This window comes from Canariomyces notabilis (assembly GCF_033297395.1).
Source record: "Canariomyces notabilis strain CBS 508.74 unplaced genomic scaffold N656scaffold_17, whole genome shotgun sequence".
Classification (NCBI taxonomy): Eukaryota; Fungi; Ascomycota; class Sordariomycetes; order Sordariales; family Chaetomiaceae; genus Canariomyces; species Canariomyces notabilis.
Window position 1 is genome coordinate 436,402 of NW_027041839.1, and position 23,753 is coordinate 460,154.

The 23,753-nt window shown below is 55.7% G+C and overlaps 5 protein-coding genes across 5 annotated transcripts; 2 read left to right on the forward strand and 3 right to left on the reverse strand.

Moving 5' to 3' along the window:
* Nucleotides 1-1,651: 1,651 nt before the first annotated feature.
* N656DRAFT_188233 (2-dehydropantoate 2-reductase) lies at nt 1,652-3,658 on the reverse strand. The gene is made up of 4 exons (XM_064808816.1): nt 3,273-3,658; nt 3,149-3,215; nt 1,910-3,078; nt 1,652-1,810 (listed from the first exon to the last, which is right to left on the reverse strand). The coding sequence occupies exons 1-3, from the start codon at nt 3,314-3,316 to the stop codon at nt 1,987-1,989; spliced, it is 1,203 nt and encodes a 400-aa protein (XP_064668542.1). The 5' UTR covers nt 3,317-3,658; the 3' UTR covers nt 1,652-1,810; nt 1,910-1,986.
* Nucleotides 3,659-5,818: 2,160 nt separating this feature from the next.
* Nucleotides 5,819-6,867, forward strand: N656DRAFT_188663 (uncharacterized protein). Its single transcript, XM_064808817.1, has one exon. The coding sequence runs from the start codon at nt 6,140-6,142 to the stop codon at nt 6,770-6,772; it is 633 nt and encodes a 210-aa protein (XP_064668543.1). The 5' UTR covers nt 5,819-6,139; the 3' UTR covers nt 6,773-6,867.
* A 4,910-nt stretch (nt 6,868-11,777) lies between these two features.
* On the forward strand, nt 11,778-13,032 carry N656DRAFT_799686 (uncharacterized protein; the record flags this gene model as incomplete). The annotated part of the gene is made up of 2 exons (XM_064817902.1): nt 11,778-11,871; nt 11,939-13,032. The coding sequence occupies 2 exons, from the start codon at nt 11,778-11,780 to the stop codon at nt 13,030-13,032; spliced, it is 1,188 nt and encodes a 395-aa protein (XP_064668544.1).
* Nucleotides 13,033-15,385: 2,353 nt separating this feature from the next.
* N656DRAFT_712767 (uncharacterized protein) lies at nt 15,386-18,517 on the reverse strand (the record flags this gene model as incomplete). Its single annotated transcript, XM_064811848.1, has 6 exons — nt 15,386-15,669; nt 15,724-16,317; nt 16,447-17,033; nt 17,088-17,534; nt 17,583-18,025; nt 18,086-18,517. 6 exons carry the CDS (start codon nt 18,515-18,517, stop codon nt 15,386-15,388), a joined length of 2,787 nt encoding a protein of 928 aa, XP_064668545.1.
* A 1,544-nt stretch (nt 18,518-20,061) lies between these two features.
* On the reverse strand, nt 20,062-23,621 carry N656DRAFT_712746 (uncharacterized protein; the record flags this gene model as incomplete). Its single annotated transcript, XM_064811845.1, has 2 exons — nt 20,062-20,268; nt 20,331-23,621. 2 exons carry the CDS (start codon nt 23,619-23,621, stop codon nt 20,062-20,064), a joined length of 3,498 nt encoding a protein of 1,165 aa, XP_064668546.1.
* Nucleotides 23,622-23,753: the final 132 nt, after the last annotated feature.

A 23,753-nucleotide genomic window follows, 5' to 3' on the forward strand; every position in this document is an offset into this window, starting at 1 on the left:
AGCCTTATGTTAGCAGCATTGAAGCATCCGGAGAAATGACCTAGGTGTACGACTTCCATTCAATGGAAAAGCATACGGGCTACAAGTGTTATGGGCAATTTTGGGTGGTGACTACCAACTGAACTCTGGAACTTTGCACGCACAGAGAAGGTTGAAGGGAGGCACAACCACAGGGGGTGATTCGCTACGCGCTCTGGGCTGGGCTGAAGCTCCAGCAAAAGCGGAAAATTACGCAGTTGTTTACCCCGCTCGCCCCGCTACCCACAAGAATCGGTAATTACATACATATGGAGGAGTTTCAACATTACGGTGGGGGCCCTTGTATGTACATACAGTACAGTACATACAGTCCAGTACCTGCAGATCCAGTGGCCGCCCACATCTCTTTCCCCTTGTGATATCTCGAGACCCAAAGACGGTAAACAGCATTGGAGCGAGGACGGACATCTTCAGACCAGCTGATCAGACGCTCTGCAGTTCAGTTGACCCGGATTCGCTCTCGAAGCAGCCGACCGCCAAAATAGAGGGATGAGATACCAGTACAAGTACCAGTAGCTGAGTACAAGGTACTTCGTAGGCACCGGCATGTTAAATTTTGATCATGGACTTGATAGTCACACCACTGACACCTCTCGATCATGGACTTCCCGGCTCAGACTAGGATAGCCGGGTCCAGAGGATTAGCACATAACGAAGGAAGGCCCTCAACGCATGAGAAGCGTCTGTTCAAAGTTGTCTCTAACCTGTGTTTGCTGAGGCGAGATTGGTACCCGACGGAGTTGTGAAGAAGGCTTTTGTCTCACTGAAACAATGCCATTCAAACTAGACCGAAACACCAAGCCTTGCCAGACTTGCCCTTCTGTGCAACAGCAACTACATTGAGTCGATATGTCCTCTTTCTCGTCTGAACCTTATATTTAAGACGACATGGCTGTGTGAAGACCCTTACCCGTTTCAATTCTCATACCCGACCCAATTCGGCCGACCTGAACCCTGTATATACTACTCCACCCGTCCTGAATATCGCCGACCTTGTTCCAAAATGTCCGACTTGATGGACATTGGCCCTTGTCCTTTTAGGGAGCGAGCACCGACTCCAATGGAAGGAGTCGAGTTCCATCCAGCGGTACAGGTAAGTGACCACGATCTCGGTGACCCGATGGACGTTGAGTATCCCGAGGGCAATGATCTGATGGACGTTGAATTCACGGATCTCGAGATCAATGACCCCATGGACGTCGATTCCGTTAACTGGGGCCTGCAAACACAGGACGGAATTCACCGGGCTCCCCCGGCCTCTGACCCGGACGACGTGGAGATGGCCTGTTATGATCAAGTCAACCTCCAGGATCTCGTCCTCTAAGACCTTGCTAACCCGTCGGACCTCGTTAAGGCCTAGGATCTCGTTAACCTAGCTCTCTGGCCAGAGGAAACCGGCGCTCAACTCCTTCGCAGTGGTTAACCACACGACAGCAGCCCATTAATAGCATAGTAGGAAAGGAGTTGTCGGGGATGACGTTTCGCAGTGCTATCACTGCTGCTGTGCGTGGCTCGAGGCGGAACGTAGAGGTGCCCATCGAGGACTCGAAGCTTGACAGGTAAGTCAATCAATGTAAGTTTGTGCCACGATGTCAAACCTTCCGTGGGATCCTGCTCTGCGGATCACTGGAAGCTGTCCTGATGCCGCGAGGCAGGTTGTACAGGTAAGGTTTGTCAGTCCTTCATGAGTCCATGGTCAGTTTGGGCCAGGAGGCAGTCGAGTCAGTTCCTGATTTGGTGCTCTTCCGTACAGTATGTAGGCATAATAGATCTACATTCACTCGTAACAGTTAGTAAGCGTTGTCAGATACATCGTGGACCAGCTGCTATATACTTATATGCATATTTGCTCATGAAAATTGACACTTACCACATCCCTCCCCTTTCTTAAGCACTGAGCGAAGCCCTCTTCCCCTTGGAGCCCTATTAAGCAACGTGCCAATAAGCCTATAACTTCCCCTTCTCTCCAACTTTACCATCCCTCACCCGCTGGGCACTCCTAAGCAACGCATAAAGGGTCTGCATCCTCGGCAACTCCACGCCCCCCCGCCTCGCAATCCTGACCGGGTTGCCCAAGATAACCTCGATCTCCATAGGCCGGCCCGCTTCCCAGTCAAGCAGCATACTGGGCTTACTGCCGACGTTGCGCTCGGTGCTGCGGAGGATCCTCTCGGGCCCTGCCAGAGACGGGGGGAACCCGCGGCCCAGGACGCGGGGGGCTGCCTCCCAGATCTCGCGCATCACTCCCGCCAGGTGGGCGCGCAGCTCCGGATCGCCCACCATGGACGCGTTGCCGCGCCCCCCGCTCAGCACCGCCGACGGGTTAAACGCCGCGTTGATGCACAGCTTGTGCCACCGCACCGTCTGCAGCCCCACCTCATCCACCACCTCCACGTCCCGGATGCCCCCCAGCCGCGACCACCAGTCGGCGAGCTGCGCAGCGCGTTCTCCGCCCGACCGTTGCAGTGCCTCCATGTCGTCGCTGGTGCTGTTGCCGTTACCGGGGACCGCTGCGGTTGTCGCTGGTGATGGTGCTCCTCCGGTGGGGGTCAGCGCCCCCGTGGTGCCGTCGCCTGGGGAACTGTCCGAGGTGGATGAGGCCGAGTTTGAGTAGGGGCCCAGGTGGATGCGGGTCCATCGGTTCTGGCGGATGGTGCCCGGGGCCGTTTGCTCGGCCGAAATGACGGTGACGGCGCTGACGATGGGCGTGGTGGGGAAGCGGGCGCGATAGGGCTCCTCGACGCCGACGCCGTTCTGGATGAGGACGATGGCCGACCTGGGCCCGACCAGCGGCGCGATGAGCGCGCTGTCGTCCGAGAGGTCCGGCAGCGCCTTGGTCGTGACCACGATAAAGTCCCAGTCTCGCGGGCCCGGGTTGGAGGGTCCCGGGTTGGCGGCTGCGGCGGCTACGGAGGGAAAGACGGCGTGAGGGCGGAAGGTGTAGTCACCAAAGCTGTGAGTTTGGAGCTTGACACCGGATTCGGCGAGAGCCTGGTAATTGGAGCGGGCGATGAGTGAGACGTGGATGTTGTTGTTTGGCTACGGGGCGTCAGTGACATGGTGATTGGCATGAGTGAAATTCATAGCGGTGAAGATCTGGACTACTTGCATGATGTAGTCTTGAGGCGTAGAAGCACCCCACGGCGCCGGCGCCGACAAAGACGATATGGACGGGCCTGTTTTCTTCTTGTCAGCTTTCCCGCGTCTATCCGCCCACCCCTCGGTGGCACTACCTGTCCGGATCAGTGCCGGGCTTGGGGATCTCGTGTGAACCCATGGCTGTATGGTCAGTATGTCTCGATGGTGGTTGCAAAACTCCTGGTTGGCACAGTTGCGGGGAGTCGAGAGCGCAGGTCAACGGATTAAACCGGCTTTCTCTCAAGTAGAGGTTGCGATGTTGGTTGTATCGTCATTGGCCACGACAACATAAACTACCCCATAGCCTGGGGATGGTGTGCTGCAGCCTATGCAAGCAGGGGATTATACTTCTGCAAAGCAAAACTCTTGAGCAGCACCCCACGAACAACTAGCAAATAATCGGCCTCACGTCATGCAACCGCGATGGAAATAAGGGAAATAGAAGATACCACGTGCCAATCCTTTTCCAGATCGCTTGGCGATGACTGGAGGGGGAACTTGGTATATTCACTCTAGCGTGGTGTGGTGTAGTGTAAGGTACATGATACATACTTCACAGTAGTTCCTGCCCCACCATCTCGAGTGCCCGGCTTTCTTCGAGTGCGGGGGAAAGCACAACTGCATCGATAGATCCCGTCTTTTCCCATTGTCGGGCCGGGGAAATGTCGCACCAACGGCTCATCCAGGCTGATACCCCAGGCCAGACCCTGACCTCGACCCCAGACGAGGGGGATTCCAGATCTGCCTTGAGGCCCTACGCCCAGTAAAAGTATCGACGAGTTAGGCGAGTACAAAAAGGTACCTGGACCGAATGAATCGAGGACCTGAAGACCTCTAAGCCAATTTACCGCGCTGCAGCACCCGGAAAACGCCGGACCTTGGATGACAAGGGACAATCGTCAGGAGGAACGATATATTTGATACCAGATGTGATCGCCTGGAGGGTTCACCGCAGCTGAGCAACGTTACGACTCACCGTGAAAAGACCCGAAGCTGAAGCATCATGGCCTGATCTTGAGGTCGAGTAGCACTTCAGATAGTAGGTAGCAGTGAGAAGCTGTGCTCCCCAACATCAGACCATACTGTATTTCATTTCCTGGCTCTATCATCTGATCGGTGGAGGATCAGTGGAAAAGCTCAGTGGGACACTGGGACTCCCCAATATCCTATCCTAGCCTTGCTGTGTGCGACGGGCAGTCGAGCATACCCCTTTCTCAGGTTATTATTACAGCTTTGCAGTGAGGTTCGAGGAAGACTGAACTTTTCACCGACGGCGGAATTGCCTACGTATTAACAACACTGATCACCACCTGATAAGTGCTGCTGCTTGTTTATGCTTAACTTGAATTCGGCGGAATCATCCAATGCTGGATCGCTTCTAGTGTATATCCCCAGTCTGCGGCCCGATCCGATCACCGACGCGAAGGCGGATGCCGCACGTCCAACCGGTACCGGTGAGGCCGTGGTTTTTCTTACTCGACAGCCTGTCGGCTTCCCCTCAAGCCCGAACTCTGGGCGTGCGTGAGCGCCTGGCGGGGTGGCGACTCATCATCAAGTGCTTGCTCATTCCACCCGCCGTTGTGGTCGGCCTGAAAAGGTGCTTATGGGTTTCCAAAGTCAGCTCGCCGCTCGCGCCGTGGCCAATCACACACTGATACACGGGGCTTGTAACCTCTACTGATTCCCGGGTCTCCTAGAGGATCAAGACGATTTCTTGACACGGCGCCCAGCAACGGGTCAGAGTTTGATTTATGCCAATAGCAATCCATCCGAGTCAACAATGATAACCGATCCCGGATGTAGGTAACACTCGAAAAGATCGAGTACCCGCCCTGGCAGCACGAGACATCGCGTGTCCCGATGAATGTCGACTTCCGCAATTGACCCTTGCGGCGCCTCATTGTGCAGATCTTCAAACCCAGCCATCCACAGGGTGCAGACGGTGCAAGCTGAGACAAGAAAAGCTGGGTGCCAAGTCGGCTTCGTGCAGCAAATTCCGGACCCAGGTAGGGCAGGCCTCGGACAAGACGGCTACCAGAGATGGTCCTTGTTGATCTGGCCTTGACAAGCCGGTGAATGGTTCGCAGACCGAGCTGTGTCTCACCCGAGTAAAGGTGGCCCGGGGGTGGCCCGGGGGTGGCCACCGTGGTGCGCAACGTGCCTACCTCGACGATGCACGGTTCTCAATGACGTGATGTACAATACAAGCATGGGGGTCTGCCCCCTTGAACACAAAACGTGGGAGGACACTGCCGTGGGGGTTGAGAAGATGATTGTCTAAAATCCTGAGTGAACCTGATGTTGGCCACCATTTCGACATGATAGGCACTCACCCATCGAAAGGATAATCACCCCCGAGTCACCCCACAATGGCGATAGCTAGGAGTGGGGAGAGGCAGTTGGAAATGCAGTCGGAGACCTGGACCTTTTGCGAGTTCCAGCAACCCGCCGCCACGGCAGTGACAGCTCCGATGGCCGGCGACCCCTCTCCAACTGCTGGTAGGTAATGGACTACCTTAGAACTGGTGAAGATGCAGGTGTGAATACCTAATTGAATGGTGCTGCTGGTAGCTAGCGCCAACGACATCCACAGGTCGCCGTGTCAGAAAAGGCGGCTAGTATTGTCCAAGGCACTTCCCGGCTTGTGAGAGAACCTTGTCGGTGAGGCATGCACTTGGCTGCGCAAAAATACCCCGGCCGGATGGTTTCTCGCGGTTTACCGGGCTCCTCTGAACACGCCCCCGTGAAATCCACGGAAGGGTTCTAGAATCTTGGGCAGAGGGCTAGCCATATTATTCCACAATCCGCCAGCGTTTCGGCCGTGGAGAGGACAGAACCGCCAGGGGACAGCCCACTCGGGCTGTCGAACCAGAGGCGCCCAGATTCGACAACACTGCGTTTGGCGCTCCGCCAGTCCGAGTCCGGCGGTATATCTCCAAAGACACTGGTAAATCTCCATGAGATGCTGTTGGTCTTTTTTCTCAGACACTTGCATGCAACAGCAAGGAGATTGTTCCGAACTCTCGGCACTTACACTTCTCCGGTTGCACAGTACCTTGGCAGGCACATTCCATCTCCCTGTGGGAGAGAAGAAAAACCAGATGCCCTAGTGGGCTGGCTAAAGCGCCATCGGGGTGATTGCTGCCGACATGATGGTGTCGCTCAGACGTGGATTGCTGAAGATTCCGAGGCGACGAATACCTGGCATTATCACATCTTCTACCCAATCCCTTTGGGTCGTGTGACAGAACTTGATTTGTTGGAGGGCAGAGAAACCAAATCTTGCGGCCAGAATCCCTTCTATGGCAGGCATTGCATGCGACTTTGGGAAACTCCCCGAAGAACCATAGCTTGCAGATCGTGGTTGCCAGAGCGACACGGCCGTTTCTGTTCCTCAGGGTTTGAGGACACTGTTCGTGTAACTGAGACAACGTGGTCAGGCGCAAGCAACCGAGATCCGTATCTCCTCTCTCTCTCTCCGAGAGGTCTGGCACTAAACTTCGATGGTCCGCCGATGGCAGCAGAAACTCGGACAACGCCTCATGCGTCTTCCCTTCCTCCTTGTCCAGCCTCATTTCCGCGCTCGCGGAAATGAGTTGACGGCCCACATCCGCCCAAGATCGGAGAAATGAATGTCATGGCCTGAGAACCAATCTCCTGCGCAAGCTAAGCCTGGTGGATCTTAGAGGGTAGTGTATGGCGATGATCGATCATTCAAATCGTTCTGACGGTAGTGGTGAAGGCCGATATCAACTCTTGCACACGACATACACTATGTAACCAGTTCAAGGCTGACCGGAAGTGCGACTGTTTGATGAGACTACCTTGGGTCTAGTGTAGGTGCCGAGAGTCGTGGCAATTCGTGCGCTAAGCTGCTGAGTGGTAGCTTGCACTGCTGTCGAACCAGAGAACTCGAGCCATTGCTTTCGCTGCCAAGCCACATGAGGTATAGGTGTCAATGCCACTTTTGTCGAGGGGAATGAGATGGATGCATGCGTAGTGGTTGGGATGGCGGCGTAGCGCCCAGTCTCTTGTAAGTGGAAGCTGCCGAAGCTGCAGTGGGAGAAACGTGAGTGGGCTGGATGGAAGAAAAATTTGCACTGCATGTGTGCTCCACAGGCTGTCACTGCTGCTGTGGGCACTGGCGGGGGCCGGGCATCGGCGCGACGGGAAATCACCATGGATGGATCTTCCATAGAGGGCCGATTTCCAGACCGCCCGGAGCTCTGACCCCACTACTGCCCGCACTCCCGCTGTGCTAGCACAGACTCCGCTAGACCTACCTAGCCATGCCACTCATAACTTCAGGAGATCGTCCACTTGATGCATACTGAATGTGTGACGTTAACGAGCAATAGCTACTATGGACAATGGAACCGATTGCCCGCCTGAGAAACCGAGCCCTTGGCAGTCTCACAGTCGACGGTGATCTCCAGCCAAGGAAGAAATACGGCCGAGAAGCCGGCAGCGACAGTGCTCGGGACTGCCGTTCGCACCAGAGGAAGAAACGAGCCGATCGGCGCGGTTCGCGAAGCAATATGGGCCATTCTGCCTCTAATTGACTGCTAAGTCCAGCTGCAGGCGACAGCGGAAGCTTCAATAACTTTCCCAGCCGGGCCAGCACACGCCAAGAAGGCCTGCAATGGCCCGACGGCTGTCGAGCACTCGAGCACGCGTGGCAGGTTATTTACCCCGTCATGGCGGATGCACACAACCGGCTGGCGAGGCTGCGGCATTGCATTTTGTGTGACAACGTGAAGTGAACGAGTGAACCCATGGTCAAGCCACGAAATCGATGGCGAGTTGGGATCCAAGGGGCCATTGGCTTATTGACTTGTCACCGCGGGAGGCTTGATTTTGGCTTGCTCGCGCGGGATGTCAACGCCCAATGGCCAACAGCAGCCCAGTGGGCGTTTGCGCCAACGATTCAGCACCCTTACAAGGAAACAGAAAGGCAGCCTGGAAGAAGGGCTGGCCATGGCTTGCAGCAACAACCCCCCGTGGTCCTAGATGGACAGAGGCAGGTGATAAGTCAGAGGGCTGCTTCATACAGCTCGATCGACGACATCATGATATAAACGATGAAAATTTCTCGAGCCAGACGCTGTAAAGCGACATCGCCGCGGAAGGACTCGAGCAGAGCGAGCATCTAGGATCGCAAAAAGGAGCCTTGTGGTGTGAGTGCGGGTTTCTGCCCGGTGTGTTGGCCTGCAGCGTGCGAAACAACAGAAGGTTACATTCAGAACTGGATCGGGTTATGTATCTCAGAGTAGGCAGGTGTGTAAATGTATATGTCTATAGTATATCTACATTTCCACTTATGCCAGGTATCAGTCTAGTTTCTCGTGTGGGTGATTCAGGCAGTGTAACAAATGCCAGGCAGTGATGAAAGGTACCTGGTAAGCGGCACGAGCCAGCCACCTGTTCGTCTGTCACTACTTGAAGGAGTCGCGGGCCTGAGTGGCCTTGAACTCCGGACACTTGTAGGTCGGGTGCGTGTGGATGTATGTCCTGGACCTAACATACCTTACGTATGTACATACAGTACATACGTACTGCACCTAGGTAGGGGAGCTCCGCGAGAGAGTCCTCTGGCATCTCCCACAGCAGTCCTCCCACAGCAGTCCTCCCACAGCAGTCCTCCCACAGCAGTCCTCCCACAGCAGTCCTCCCACAGCAGTCCTCCCACAGCAGTCCTCTCACAGGGCAGTACATACACCAAGTATTTTCTGCTTCAACACGACCTGAATAAGCCGGCTGACAGCCGATATTGATTACACTAAAATTCTCCGAGAAGAGAGTGGCTACAGACTCAGTGGGTGGTACACGCATCCAACCTATGAACGATACGTCAAACATCAAAATCCCTAGGTAATTACTCTATAACCACGTAACCGGTCGAGATTGTTCGGGCCTGTTCCTGTTTTCCCTTTGATTGGGGCTTTTACCCAGACCCTGAACAGCCCTGGGCGCAGTGGGCGTGGGAGACATGCGACCCCTAAACCCCACTAGATAAACAGCCCAAGAGCTTCTGACAGACTGTTACAAACCTGCCCAGGACGCCGAGCCTTCGTTTGCGATGTGCGGCGGCCATAGTAATAATTTTGGCAGGAATTCGGTCACTTAGATCCGGTCCGCTCAGGTTGCGGAACGCGACCAAATAGAGACGACGGAAGCACCCCTTGAGGCAGTCGGCACAACGCGGTAGTTTCGCCGCGATCTGGCCGGCCCAACCTTCGGGAGGTACTGTACATACTTCGTACCTGGCGCGGCGCCGCAGAGAGATGCCGGAAGTCTCCGATGATGTAAACGCTGATGTTAAAACAGTGAGAACGCGAGGGATACCCAAGGTAGGAGGGGTACCGTGTCTCGACGATCATGCTGTTACACGCATCAGATAATTACCGGTTATGGAGCCTACATCGATAGTACAAACATACCGGTACCTAGTTATGTAGTTGGTTAGTTGACATCAGTTGTCCGGTGCGAAACGGCGTCAGACCAGAAACGCATACCGAATGTGAAGAAAATGAGGGAGGTGGGAAAAGACGCTCGGGGCAACGTCGATTGGGCTAGCCACTTGCACACCCTCAAACCGAGAAGACTCCTCCAATTGAGGCGGTTCCCCGTAAGTTCCCTCCGTCCACGGGCACCCACGCTGGCACTCTTTCGCTACGCCGACCTCCCGCTCTTGCGAGCCCGGGGTCCCTGTCAGGCCCCTCGCTGTTCGACAATCCCGTCAAGGAATCCCGCGGCCCGTCATTCGCCTAACGAAAGCTGCGACCAACCAGTCTTGCCGTCATTTGTGAGCGACATGAGCCCGTGCCTGGCTGCTAGCTAAATTCTGTCATTAGCAACGGCGCAATCAGTCATCGAGTTACATACCGCCGCCAAGATAAAGCTGTGGGAGCCGACCTGGCCTAGGTTTCGTCAAGCACGAGCCGGTGCCTCTTTGGCCGGGCAGACGCAAGAAGCCCCAGTTGTCCATCCATAACGTAGGTACAGTACCGTATCCTCTCGTAGTCGCCGGTTTCGTGAGCATCCACATGTGGATTGTGGAATCCCACGCCCGGCCCGACATTAAAGGAGCCCACCTCTCCCTCGCGAGTTCGCCGGTGCTTCGTGACTCGGCACACAAGCTGCCAGCCTTGTACTTCCCCTTTCGCTGCTGATCCCGGCTTTCCCTCCTCTCATTGCGGTCTGCCCGCCACGAAGCGCCCGTTAGTCAAGCTGTGATGCATCATCGAGCCAGAGCTCTCTGACCACGGTAGCCGCCGACAACAGCCAACAGCCCGACAACAAACTCTGAACGGAGCGAACGGATCGTTTACATCACACTGCAGCCCTCTCGCCGTGCGTTGGCAGCTTACGCCGCCATAAGATATCGACCGGCTTCGTGTTTCGGTTACTCGGTGTTTTTTTTTCCACGGCCAAACGGTCTGCTGCTGAGCTAAGGAATCATCAAAAATTCGGCTCACACACAGCTGAGTCCCAGCCGGCTCGCAAGGCGAGCTCTTCCGATACAGGCCTTCCCGTCTTCCGGCTTGCCCTGAAAACCCCACCTCTGCCCTGCCCAACCATTGGAAAAAGAGAGGGAACAAAAAAGACCCTAACCTGGAAATACGGCACCGGCGACCGCGCCTTCCTGACTTACAGACGCAAAAAGTACCGTACGCGGCAGCTACCCACTCCACTGGGCAGCCATCAGCGAGACAGCGACGTGCTCACACAAGCTCCACTCAACCCACATTATTTTTATTTCATTTCCTGGCCCTCTAGGAGTTTCGATCAAGACGTTTCGGTTTCTAGTTTCTATTCGGAGCCTTCGGGATGGTTTTAACCCAGCGATACCCCGAGCGATGACTCTATAGACGGCCTTCCTCCGATCCCCTCTGTCTCAAGCCCGTCTTCGCTCGGGCGACTGCCAAAGAATAATTCCCTGCTTCCACTCCCGTCCCCCTGCAGAGGCCCTGCAGCGCCGAAAGCCAGCCTTGCCAACAGGCCAGCGCATTGCATTCCTCGCCCTTCGCTTCCAGCGCCCTGCACAAATCCAAGCGCACTGCAGGAGATACTTCGGGATTGGTCGTTTCGTTGGTGACGGATCACGGACCGTCAATCGCCCTATTTACGCAGGTGGCCTCGCTAGACCGGGCCGCGACCGAGCGCTATCCGCCATGCTCATCGACGGAGAGAAGTGGGCTTGTGAGGCCTGTGTAAGAGGTCATCGCGTCAGCAACTGCCAACATCATGGTAAGTTCGCTGGTTTTGCCGTGCTCCGGCCGACTGCAACCGAGGGAGGGCACCGGAATATTTCGCAGAAAAACTTGTCGTTTTTCTTTTCCTGATGGGGGAAAGATGGAATGGGAGAGAGAGGGGTGAATTGGATTGGCCGAAGCTATGCCCTTGGTTCTCATTTGCTCTGCCCCTCATGTCTCAATTCTGCGTGCTTTGCCGTCACCAATTTCAAACCCCTTGCGGGACATCTTGAGGTACCTCAAGCGCCTAGGCTAACAACACGCGGCTGCAATTTTACAGACCGGCCACTCCAACACATCAACAAGAAGGGACGGCCGGTATCGCAATGCCAGCACTGCCGCGCCATGCGCAAATCCCGGGCAGCGCACGTAAAGTGCGACTGCGGCGAGAAGACTCACAAGTGTATTCACTTGAGGCCGGTGGTCGAGGGTCACAAGGGTGAGCATTGTCATGTCTCACTGATCGAAGGCCATGCTCCTCTGACTCGTGTTTCGTCTACCTGCAGAAAGCTGCTGCTGTAATCACGGCGGCCGCTGCACCTGCTCGCACAAGCGGGAGCCGCAGCTCGATCCTGTCCCCGAGTCCGACTCGGACGGCGCTGCCGCCTCGCAGTCAAAAAGCTCAAAGTCCAGCTCGCGCCACAGGCGCCGAGCCAACACGACCAATTCTGATGCCGTGCTGTCGTTTGACGCACAGGGCCACCACAAGCCCACGTATAAGCACGTCAAGCCGTCGCAGAAATGCGGGCCGTATCAACTATCTCGCGTCAACTCTATGCACAGCACGAGCAGTCGGGAGAACCGCTCGATGGACGACCTTTTGGGAGCCGGCGCCGCTGGGGATTCCGAGGCCGGCAGTGCCATCGGCGAGGGAGCCCCTCGTGGACAGCGGCGAGTGAAGTCCGAGGCTGCATCCCCTTCAATGACGTCTTCATCGTTCGCCCAGCTCAACGGACAACTGCCACCGCTCGACCTCTCGGGTATCAAGTATACCCCTTACGTTCCCAACAGCGCCGACTTCTTCGGCGCCCTGTCGGACCATGAGCAGCCTATGTTCAGCGCCGGCCTGAGTGCCGGTTCGGTCGACTGGAGTAATTTTGACGGCTTGGGTCTCGCCAGCAAGACGGACGATTTTGCGCCTTCCAGCTACAGCCAGCCTCAGAGCTATGGCGGCCTCGATTTCGCAGGGTCGGAGGTACTACCAACAATGACAACCACCACTTCCATATCGGGCGAGGTCTCGGAGGTGGAAGATTTCCTGTCCAACACGCTTGAAGAATTTGACACGTTCCAGAACAATGTCTCCACAAACGGCTTCGCCCTCGAACACACGAACGCAGGTTTGGTTGGGAGCACGGATTTTACGAGCCTGGATTTCGAGTATAGCCTGATGAAGAAGGCCGGCAGCAAATTTCTGCCGACACCGTCATCCTTGGCTGGCGACGACCCGACTCTGCTCGCCAGCAGCGCCCCCGGCTACAGCAGCTTCACGGCTTTGGAAGAGGAGCCCGGGCTCTGGATGAGCGACTTCCAAGGTCTGCCAAACCTGACAGACTCAGCAACCGAAAGTAGCATGCCATCATTCTGGGACGGTCAATAATACACATAGACGAAGATAGTCAGACAGGCATCTGGGGGTTTCAGATACCCCCTCCCCGGACCCCTTTTCCAAGCCTAACTCACATGTTAGACCGCGGACCTGGCTCAAGCTTCTTGCGTCACGTACATAGTTCTCATTCACCAAGAGTATCTTTTACAGGCATGTTCTCGAAACACGCAAATATGGGGAGGTGCGGGACTGGCCGAGGTGGATCGTTTTTGTTTTTGCTTTTCCACGGGGCGCTGGAGGAGACAACGTTATATCATCTGCTTATTTCCGGACACGGGGGCTCAACGTCGATATGATTACGTTTCATCCGGTCACGATTCACCGGCATAACGCCCATTTGTTTTCTTTCTGGATTCATTCAGCCGCATTTTCAAAAGGAGGTTTTCTACTGGGGCGGTTTCGTTGGCATTAAAATGAGTTTGCAAGAAAAAAAAAGCTCGGTGCTGGGCGTGTTGGCGGATGTTGTCTTTAATTCATCATGGCCTTGTTGGAGAGCGGTCGAGGTAAGGTCTGGTCACTGTTCAGATGGCGCAAATACGTTAAGAGTGTGTGGCTGTTTGGAATTCTCGAAGCAAGTAGATTCTCTGTCACCTACAAAACTGATATCACCTGCTTTCCTAGGATCACAAATATATACAATGAATATACCGTAAAAACTCGCCAAATCCGTCCTCTTCTACTGCGCGTACCCAAGCCAACCGACCAATCCCAGACAGCCGGCTTGCAACTGGCCTACAGTGGTTCAAACCTTACAGTCAGGATGCCAAAGAGGACTGAGCCATGAGATACATCGCCTGGCTTTGGTACGCGCAGTAGAAGAGGACGGATTGGCGAGTTTTTACGGTACCACAGCCTTCTTGGATATCCACCCGTGCCGTGCCTTGTCTGTGAAACGGCAGATTAAACGGAGAGCGAGGGTAGTCTACGTCTGGCTTTTCCCAAACAGGGTCTCTTGAGAAAGGTGGGGGACGGTGAAGCCCTGAGAACCAGACACACAGAACAGACAGACAGACATGTGCATGCATGTGCATGTGGGCAGGCTCCGAGCACCTGGTCTGGAGGTCAGAACGCTACACAGTATATGGGAAACACATTCATAAGATAATCAACATGCAACCTTGTGGGTGCAACTGTCTGGATGTGGGGATGTAAGGGACGGTGCAGGATGACGGTTAGGCATGAAGTATTCGGACCTTCGTGCTTCGTGTTTCGTGCTTCCGGAAATAAACCTTGCATGTGTTCCTCACTCAGTTTGCCGCTCGTATAAAGTATCTTACAGTTGCCTGTCACCTCCCATGCGGAGGAAGCCGGCCAGCGGTGTGCTTGTAACCAAGTTCAATGCACCATGTATGTTCACTATCCAGATCTCCTACCTCGGTTACAAGTCAAACAGGTTTACCTTGGGCGAGGTAAAATACGTATAGTGTAGTGGTGTGTGTCAGCATGCTGCATGTCGCGTGGTCAACAGAAAAGGGGCCTGTCAGGCTTCAGGGTCTTTTTTCCATCCTTCTGGTAGCTTCTGTATGCTGTATGTACGGTTACATCATTTCTACCACCTTGACTACACTTGTACCTTAGTGTGAGTGTCAAGGGCGCTGACGGCAGGCTGCCCGCAGCGAAGGATGGTCGGGTTCGAACGGAGTTCCCGGGGCGCGGTAGAGTACACGTGTAGTTGTACATACTACCCGGTACAGAGTAGCACCTCGGCCTTTTGTCCAACGACAGAAACGGAAGGCGACTCGCAAGCACCATTGTAGCTAGGTTTCCCGATTTTTTCCTGTCTTGCAAGCAAAAAACTTCCAGTCTTTTCTCTTCCCCTGTTGGACCTGCCCCTTGATCGCCGTGCGACATCCTAATCATACTAAGGTAGTCAATCAGCTTCAATTGGTATGTATGTACACGTAGTGATATGGAGACAGGATCGGCAGCGGTTCCGGACCACTTGCTCTCGGCAGGGCGGCGCGGTTCTGGTTTCGGCGATTCGGTGTGCTGTTAAGGAATGAAGGTCCACCAAAGCCATTTCCATTCTGTAACTAGTGCACCCTCGCTCTGTGGGGGTCAATTGTGGTAGTGTAATACTCCAATGTCATAGTAGCAGTCCGTTTGATATTCGAATACACACATGCCCAACATGAAATGCATCATGAATTCCGCTTGTCAGGGTATATACAACGTATTACTACTGCTACATGCATACATATACAAACAGCCCATCCTCGATCATGACGCTTGATCGATACGAAAGCTCCACCATGATTAGTTAACCAAGAACAGTGATTATCCCCGTCGCCCTTGTCTTGTTGAAAGCAAACCCCAACACAAGCCATGCCACAAAAGGCCACGCTCAGATATACGGCCCGTCCTTCGCAGCAATAGCGGGACCAGGCTCCTCAAAACAGCTAAGATAACCTTCCCTCAGAATTTTTCGGACGTCCAGCACCACCTGGGCATCGCCGACAGTCACACAATGATTATCGCCCACTCCCCTGACAGCCTCCGCATTTTCACCCACGGCCCCAGCTCCATCCTCAGGCCCAGTACCAAGCCCAGGTCCAGGGGCAGCCATAGGCTCGCCATCCACCGCGGCAGCCAGATCCGCAAGCTGGTGTAAGTTCTGGCTCGAAGCCTCTCCATTGCCACTATCAGCAGCAGGAGCATTAGCAGAAGCAAAAGTATTCGAACTTGCGGCTTGTGGGCCAGGGCGCGGTGATTGGCCCTGACCCTGGCCGAAAATGGAGCCCAGGCATTCCGCAAGCTTCGCACGGACAGCAGCATTCCATGGCGACGGCGACAGACTGTACTCAAGAACAGTTTGAGCCAGCTTGGCGGCCTCGTCACGGGTTTCGTTGCCGTGCTCATCGCTGTGGCCGCCACCATCTTGTGGAACTGCGTCGGCGCTGTGAGTGGCGGCGGCCAAGAGGTCCATCAGTGCCACCGAGGCAAGGACCACAAAGTGGTGTGTCAAGGGGCTGAGGAGGTCGTGGTTGCCTGCGAGGAGGCCGACGAGTTTCCTGCTGCAGTGAAGGATATTGTTGGGGTGGCGCCGCCGCGTCCCTCGCGGGCTGGTGCTGGTGTGAACGAGAAGTTCAGACAAGAGGCGGATGTGCCAGTACGAGAGGTGGAGGATGGGTTCGGTGCGGTCGTCAGGGAAGGTCCATCGCAGAAGCTCGGTGGCCAAGGTCGTCATTGAGCTGAGAGTTGGTCCATTGTGAGGGAGAGGGTCGATTGGGGGGTTGATGGCGAGAGGGTTCAAGAACCCGAGGGCGTAAGATAAGCCTGTTTTGCCAGTCAGCGGTAATCGTTGTCTATGCCGTTGCTATTGCGGAGGACAACAATGCACACGGTGCGATCATCTTCCGTCCCAAACGGCAACCGCAGAATAACAGCAATGTCAAGGTGACTTACGGATCAAGGCAAACACAACATCGCCGACAATATGCCTGAGACCGGGCAAAACCACCACGCTGTCGTTGTTGATCAGCGTCGGCGTAGCGGTACCGACCGCATTCCACCGGTCTAGCATGACAAGAACCCACCACGCCCGTAGAGCTACGTTATCATCCGAGTTCGGGTCCAGCTCCGGGCTCGCAGCCGACTCGACTTCCCTGAGGTACAGCCTCATTGAATATCCGAGCCCGACCGCTCGGCCTAGAATCTCAGCTTTCGACGGACCATCCAGATGGCCCTTTACTGCGGCGACACCCTGACAGTCTGCAGCAATGGCCAACATCACGAGAGTTTGAAGGCGAACTAAGTCGGTGGCGCTGGACCGCGGCCGGCCCTCGGCTTCCCATTCGCTGAGCAAGCGGCCAGCGGTGAGAGGGTCGCCGCTGATCTGGTCCGTGGAAGCGGGGAGGAAGGGTATGAGCATAGAGAAGAAGGCGTTGTAAAAAGCGCTCTGAAGAGCCAAAGGGGACTGCCAGATCAGTGATTGTACCCTGGCCTTGCTGCTGGCCAGGACTGGCAAAGTTGGATGGATGACTTCCATGTACCTATTGGGTCCGTCAGCTAGCGTTCGGACACTGGCACCATAAGATATTGATTACCGGTTGAACACTGCATCTTCAATCTCAGGCAACTGATCCGCTTGGTGCGACTGGCCTTGAGGCAGCCCGTTCTGGGAGAGCCCGTCCATGAGCGGCTCAGACTGGGGTGGCAAACCAACGTCATGCGCGAACGGCGCGGGGTCGGCGGGCTTCATTGCGAGCTCATTTGGGTTGCCCAAGTTTGGCGGACGGAAATCCGGGTGCAGATATGGCAGGATCGGGCGGTGGTCGGCAGTATACGGGGCTGAGATCCTCACTGGGGACGGCGTGTGGAAGCCGTCGCCTGATATACTAGAGAAGGGCCGCTTCCTGCTCTCATCGCCCGCCCCTGGCGATGCGAACGCATCACTGGACGCTCTCCTCGCCACGCTGTCGAGGACTTCGGCATTGCTGGTGTTGAGCTTGCCCTCTATCGTATTGATGCGGTCGGCTAGCTCCTTGATATACCTGCCTCAGATCAGCTTGGTGCACGTACCGGAGCAGCAGCCAGCATACCCTTTGCTGGGCCCACGTTTCTGGGGTACACGACTGAAGAGACACTGGGTATTGGATCGGCGGCAGTTTGAACAGGGCAGGTCGGTTGCTTCAGATTGGGCATCACACTTGATCTTCTTGCGTCGACATTCGTCGCAGGCGCGCGACACTTTGGACCGTTTGCGAGGAGGCGTGGCATCGGACAGTTGGTACTGGGCATGGCTAGGGGGCAGGTGGTCCATGGGAATATGGGGAGGGAAGTGAGGCGGAGGGGCGGCTGGGTCCTGCTGGTAGTGATGGGGCTGCGGTTGCCCATCATGTGGAAGCACATCGTGGAGCTCGGGATGCTCAAGACCATGATTGTGATTCTGATTGTGATTTTGCAGGTCATGATTTTGCCCTTGGAGCTCGCGATCATGATTCTGCAACGAAGCTTCAAGCTGCTCCTGGAGATTTGGTTCAGGCTGATGCGGCGCATTGTGCTCGTGTTGAGGCGGCACATCCGGCTCCTGGTGGGCTGGCACATCGTGCTGCTGTTGCTGCTGGTGTTGCTGTAGCAGGTGCTCACTCGGCGCCTGGTCCTGGTCTTGCACTGGCTCCATCTGTGCCGCAGCCACCATAGGAGCGAGGCCCTGTGTAGCAAGGCCCTGTGTTAGCTGGGCGGCCAGCTGCAGCTCATCGACGCTGACCGACGCGCGGGAATCGTGATGCTGTGGCGTCGGCGGTTCCTGCAATGCGTGGAGCTCGTGATGCTCGTGGTGCTCGTGGTGCTCGTGGTGCTCGTGGTGCTCAGCCATGTTGGGGAGCCCATGGACGCCGTGCTGCTCCGGGTTCTCGGGCAATGCGGGGAGCCCATGATGATGCTCAGTTTCGACGGACTCATGATGGCCCATCTGCTGTTGGTAGTACTGTGCATCTGCACCATCGACGGTGGGAGATGGGTAGCTCTGCTGCATCACGGCATCTTCTGCCTCCGGGTCGGGCTTCTTGTCATTCATCACGAGACGAGAGTGGCCTCGCGCCCGAGCGAACGCTATGCAGCTTACAGGGCGAGCTGGTCACTCTGGATCCCATCATCAGCAATCAAGCAGTATTAGCATGTGCAAGCTGAGACATCTCGAGTAATGGCTTCAATTGACGCTGCTATTCGGCGTGATTACAAAATCGCTACTGAGGAAAACTGCCAGAAATGAGACAGGCCATCATCATATTGTGAATGCAATGCAGCCCCTGGTCTGCAGATAGCAGATGTAGCTGCGTCGTAAAGGAGAAAGAATGGAAAGGTGAAGCAAAGGTGACAGGTCCTGACCGGAGACGCACCTAGATGTATTGAGAGATCAACTATTCCCAGTCGGAAGTGGGATTATGATCGCTGCGGAAGAACTGACAGCTCCGAGAGTAGGGAATGGAACGGAAGGAGTTTTCACCGCGTTGGCGTGGACGGAATAATTTGTGCTGGTTGCGGAAAAAGTTGCATTGTGTGCGGATGATCCCTATGAGGCGCATGCTGTGGCTGGCTTGGTGTGGCTAAAGCTCAATAACATCAGTGGACAGAGCAGCGTTGCTGTTGCACGCCAGATCATCCCAAGGAAAGGGTAGTACGACTTCGAAGTACAAGCCCTGACCCGTGGTTAGGTTAAAGACGGTAGTCGAGAGGATGACTTTTACATACGAAAACCAAGGCTACACTAACAGATCTCCGCCCCTCTTCAAGTACCGAACCGCAACGTCCTGCCCGTATCTTGCAATGCAGCAATCGACGTGAAAGGCCGCAAGGCAGGTGCAGTGCACCTTCGCATACAGCAACGCTGGCCTAGCTCAACGCAGAACCACACTTCTCCTTGCCTTGTTGAACAAATCACACAACGGATGATCAACCGACTGCACAAGGGCAATTCCAGCAAATATGTGTATTCTCTTCACCCCTTCCTCTCAAGCCCCTACATACACGCACAATCCATATAACCAAACATACACGGCGAACAAGCAATCTGGCCTGAAATGGACCATCCCAGCTCCTCTATACTAGCTACCTTCGATTTCAAGCTACCCACAGGCGGGATTAAGCAGCGATGGGGTATAAACAGATGGCAGCCAAGGCTAGCTAGATAGTATGAAAATATGTCAAAGAACAACAGAGGCTTGAAGAAACCCTTCCTCAGGACCTCACGAATATTGATTAAAATAGCCTGGCGTGCCCCAAAACCATGAACATAGGCCGACCGCTAACTGAAAGCTGGGAACCGCGAAAAGGACGATAAAAACAGGGTGGAACACTAGCCGAGGTCTCACGCCCATTCAGTGAACGCCTGGATTGGCGAATCAAGGCGCAATTGGCTTCATATCCGTGATGGACTGGAGGATACGACGGTTGTTTTTCTTCATGTCGTTGTCCAACTCCATGAGCTGGTCGATGGTCATCTGGGCCTTAGAAAGCTGGAAATGCACACTTCGCGTTAGCATGTGCCCGTACAACGGGTAGGACGTGAGAGAAAGAAGGTTATATAAAAATGCTTCTGTAAGCTAGGGTTGCTCGCACCGAAGCTAATGCCGCTGAAGAATTATCCGGCTCAGTAGTCTCAGTAGTCTCACCTTCCGCCGCGGCTTCGTCCACAGCCTTCTCCGCCGTGGCGCTGTCGTTGTCTTCGCCGTCGGCCGAGTTGGCAAACCGGCTCGCGGCCAGGCCCTTTGGCGCCTCAGCCTTGGTCTGTAGAATTACTGTGAGTGACCATCTCACCGTTAAGAAATGGGGCAAGATCCAAAACCTACCTTGGACTCGGCGAGCTCCGCTTCCTTGACTTTGAGCTGGGCTGTGAGCTGCGCAATCTTCTGGTCTGCCTCGGCAAGCCGTTGCTCTGCCTCCGCTGCCTTCTTCTCGTTCTCTGCCGTCTTTTGTTGTGCCTCCTCGACAAGCTGCGTCATGCTATCGTGCATGTCCTTGTAGTCGGCCTCTGAGGTCTTCTGCTTAGCCTCTGCTTCCAGTTTGAGAGCCTCCAGCTCCTTCTGGGTCATTGCCAGCTCTTCCTTGATAGTTGACAGCTCCGCAGCGGCGGCAGATGCCTCCTCTCTGCTGGCCTTCAGATTAGCCTCGTCCTTCTCACGGGCCTCAGTGAGCATGGAAAGCTTCTCCTTGAGCGCGTCCAACTCGCTAGTGTCAGGTTTAGCGTTCTTGGCGGCATCCAGCTCGGCCTGGGCGGTAAACTTCTCCATCTTCTCGTGTGCGAGCTGCTGACCGAGGTTGTCGCACTCTTCTTGCAATTTAGCGTGCTCGGCCTTCAGAGCCTCGAGCGCAGTATCGGTTTGGCTCTTGGCCGCTTCCATCTCGGCGTGCTCAGCCTTGAGCGCCGCCAACGCTGCGTCGACCTCCTCCTTGGCTGCCATTACCTTGGCGTGTTCAGCTCTGAGAGCGTTGAGGGCGGCGTCGAGCTCGGCCTTTGCTGCTTCCACCTTCGCAACATCATCTGAGGTAGACTTGATGTTCGACTCATACTTGGCCGTCAGCTCCTCGAGAATGCTAGCATGCTCCGCCCGCAATGCCTCGAGTTGAGCCTTGGTGTTTGCAGCGCTCTCCTCCTTCATGGCGCCCTGGGCCTCGTTGTGCATGGCGATGAGTTTCTCGACTTCGGCGGAGTGAGTGGCCTCCAGGTCCTTCTTGAGAGACTCAACCGCGGTTGCATGCGCGGTCTCCGCGTCGACAAGCTTCGCTTGAGCTGCCTCCAGCTCCTTTTTGAGGTGGTTGGCCGCCTCAAGTTCCGCAGCCAGCTTAGCTACTTCCTCAGCATGCTTGGATCCAAGATCCTGCTTGACCTGTTCCAGGAGCGCCGTCTGTGCGTCGCTGCCGGCCGACCTGGCCGCAGCAAGTTCTTCGGCATGCTTGGCCAAGAGTTGCTCCTTCTCGGCACTGGCATCCTGCGTCAATTTATCCAGAAGCTCGCTGTGGGCAGCTTTCAAGGCATTGAGCTCCTGGGCTAGATTAGCCTCGCTCTCGCCCTTTAGAACTTCAATCTGACTGGCGTGACTGTCCTTGAGAGATCGGATCTCCTCGGCGCTTAACTCCTGTGCCTGCCTCGCCGCACTCTTCGCCCCCTCCAGCTCCTCGGCATGGCTGGCCCTCAATGCATCCAGGGCCTGTTGATGTTCCGCCTCCTTTGCCTCCAACGCCTTGACAGCAGAATCGTATTCAGCCTTGGCAGCTTGCAATGCCTTAGCATGACTCTCGGCAGCCTCCTCATGGGCCTTTGTGAGTTCGTTGTGCTTGGCCTCTAGTTCCTCGAACTTCCGTTTGAAGAAAGCATCGCCCCGCAGACTCTCAATCTCGTTCTCATAGTCCTGGCTAACCTGTTGGAGCTGCCTTTGGTGATGTGCGGCCGCGGTTTCATTCTCCTCCTTCAGCTTCTCAATGATGGCGTCCTTTGCCTTTTGCTCTTCGGTGAGACTATCGATGAGTTTCTGAAGTTCGGCTTGGGTACTGGTGGCCTTGGCAGCCTCCTCCTTGGCTGCAGACAGTTCCGCTTCCACCTCGGCAATCCTAGCCTCTAGGTTCGCTACGGTGGCGGCCTTCGCCTCAAGTTCGGACTGTGCGGTCTCTAATCCCCGCTCGGCCGCTTCCAGCTTGGTCTTGAGCTCAGAGATCTCCGCTTCTAGGGTGCTGAGTTTCGTTTCGGAGGCGACGAGGTCACCAATTTTCTTCTGCAGTTCGGCAATGGCGCTCTCATGCTTAGCATTGAGTTCTCGAATATTTTGTTCGTGTCTAGCCGCAAGCTCAGTGTTGCCGCCTTGCAGTTCCTCGGCGTGCTTCGACTCTAATGCTTGGATGGCCGCGTGGTGTTGCTGTGTCAGGTTGGTTTGGAGGGCTTCGAGCTTAGCAGCATGCTCCTCGGTAGCTTTAGCTAGGAGCGTCTCGGCCTCAGTTAGCTTGGCTCCGTGTTCAGCCTGCAGGTTCTCCAGGGAGGCCTTGAGACTGCCAACCTCAGCCTCTGCAGCGTCCTTTGCACCGATGGCTTCATCCAGCTGCTTCTTCTGGGCGGCAACATCAGCCTCGGCAGCGTCCAGCTTCTCTTGAAGTTCGGCGGCCCGCTTATTGAGCCCCTCAATCTCGGCAGCATGCTCCGTCTTCAAGCTCTCTAGGGCCTCCTTGTTGATAGCCTGATCGGAAGCCGGCTGCTCGCTTGCAACGGCATTGGCTTTCTCGGTGAGCTCTGCGATCTTCTCCTGGGATGACGCAATTTGGAACTTTAGATCGGCAATTTCTGCTTCACTTGACACAACCTTAGCCTTGAGCTCCTCAACCTCTTTGGTCGACTCAGCGGCGACGGTCGTAGCGGCAGAAGATGCGCTCGACGCCAGCGACGGCCGAGGCGTATGACGCGTGGCGTTTGTCGCAGTGCTCACTCCTACTGAGGAGAGTCGCTTCTTCGCCTCCGCCACGGCACCCGTCGCAGGCGGTCGAGTAGCAACTCGGGTGGATGCAGCCCCTGAAGGGGCACTTGCCGATGATTTCGGAGCGCTCGTGGCCGTCTTCGACGGAGTAGTGCTGGGGGCTGTAGCGGGCTTTCTGGCCGCAGCCGTGGTGGCAGCGGTCGTGCTGCTCTTGGGTTTAGTAGGCGAGCTAACAGCGCCAACGGTGGACGTGCGTCGTGCAGCACCTGCGGCCGAGGAGCTGGGTGCCCGCTTCTTCTCATCTTCAGACACGGATGGCTGAGACCGGTGCGAGACAACGGAAGTGGCAGTCGATGGACGTTTGGTAGCAGTGGCTCCACCAGTGGCTCCACCAGTGGGGCGAGTTGGGGCTTTGCTCAAGCCGCCGGTCGTGGTTGTTCGTGCCGACGAGCCCGTGGTCGGCTTGGCAGGAGCAGTTGCAGTCGCCGTCGGTCGCTTTGCGACGGAGGTAGTTGTAACTGCCGGCTTCTTGGGCGCTGCAGTCCCGGCAGCTGCTTTCTTCTCGGCGGTACCATTGGGCGAGGCGGAAGTGACCGTTGCGGGCGGCTCGGCTGCGGGCGCGGGCGGTGCCGGAGAAGCGTCCGTGTGCTGGACGACCTCGAAACCTTCGGCATCAGCCATAATGACTCCGGCGAGATACTGACGATGCGATAGGATTGAATCCGGGGATCGAGCCCGAGGATCATGCACAGACCGGAGATCTAGGTCAAGCAGCGTTGCAGCGGAGATGGTCAGTACAGACCAGACAGCTAA

What these genes read in the sequence shown, in the direction of transcription:
- N656DRAFT_188233 (XM_064808816.1), bottom strand. Translation starts at nt 3,316, where the DNA reads ATGGGTTCACACGAGATCCCCAAGCCCGGCACTGATCCGGACAG. An exon ending in CCCGGCACTGATCCGGACAG is followed by an intron (nt 3,216 to 3,272) that starts GTAGTGCCACCG and finishes AGAAGAAAACAG; the next exon opens with GCCCGTCCATATCGTCTTTG. An exon ending in ACGCCTCAAGACTACATCAT is followed by an intron (nt 3,079 to 3,148) that starts GCAAGTAGTCCA and finishes GACGCCCCGTAG; the next exon opens with CCAAACAACAACATCCACGT.
- N656DRAFT_188663 (XM_064808817.1), top strand. Translation starts at nt 6,140, where the DNA reads ATGCTGTTGGTCTTTTTTCTCAGACACTTGCATGCAACAGCAAGGAGA.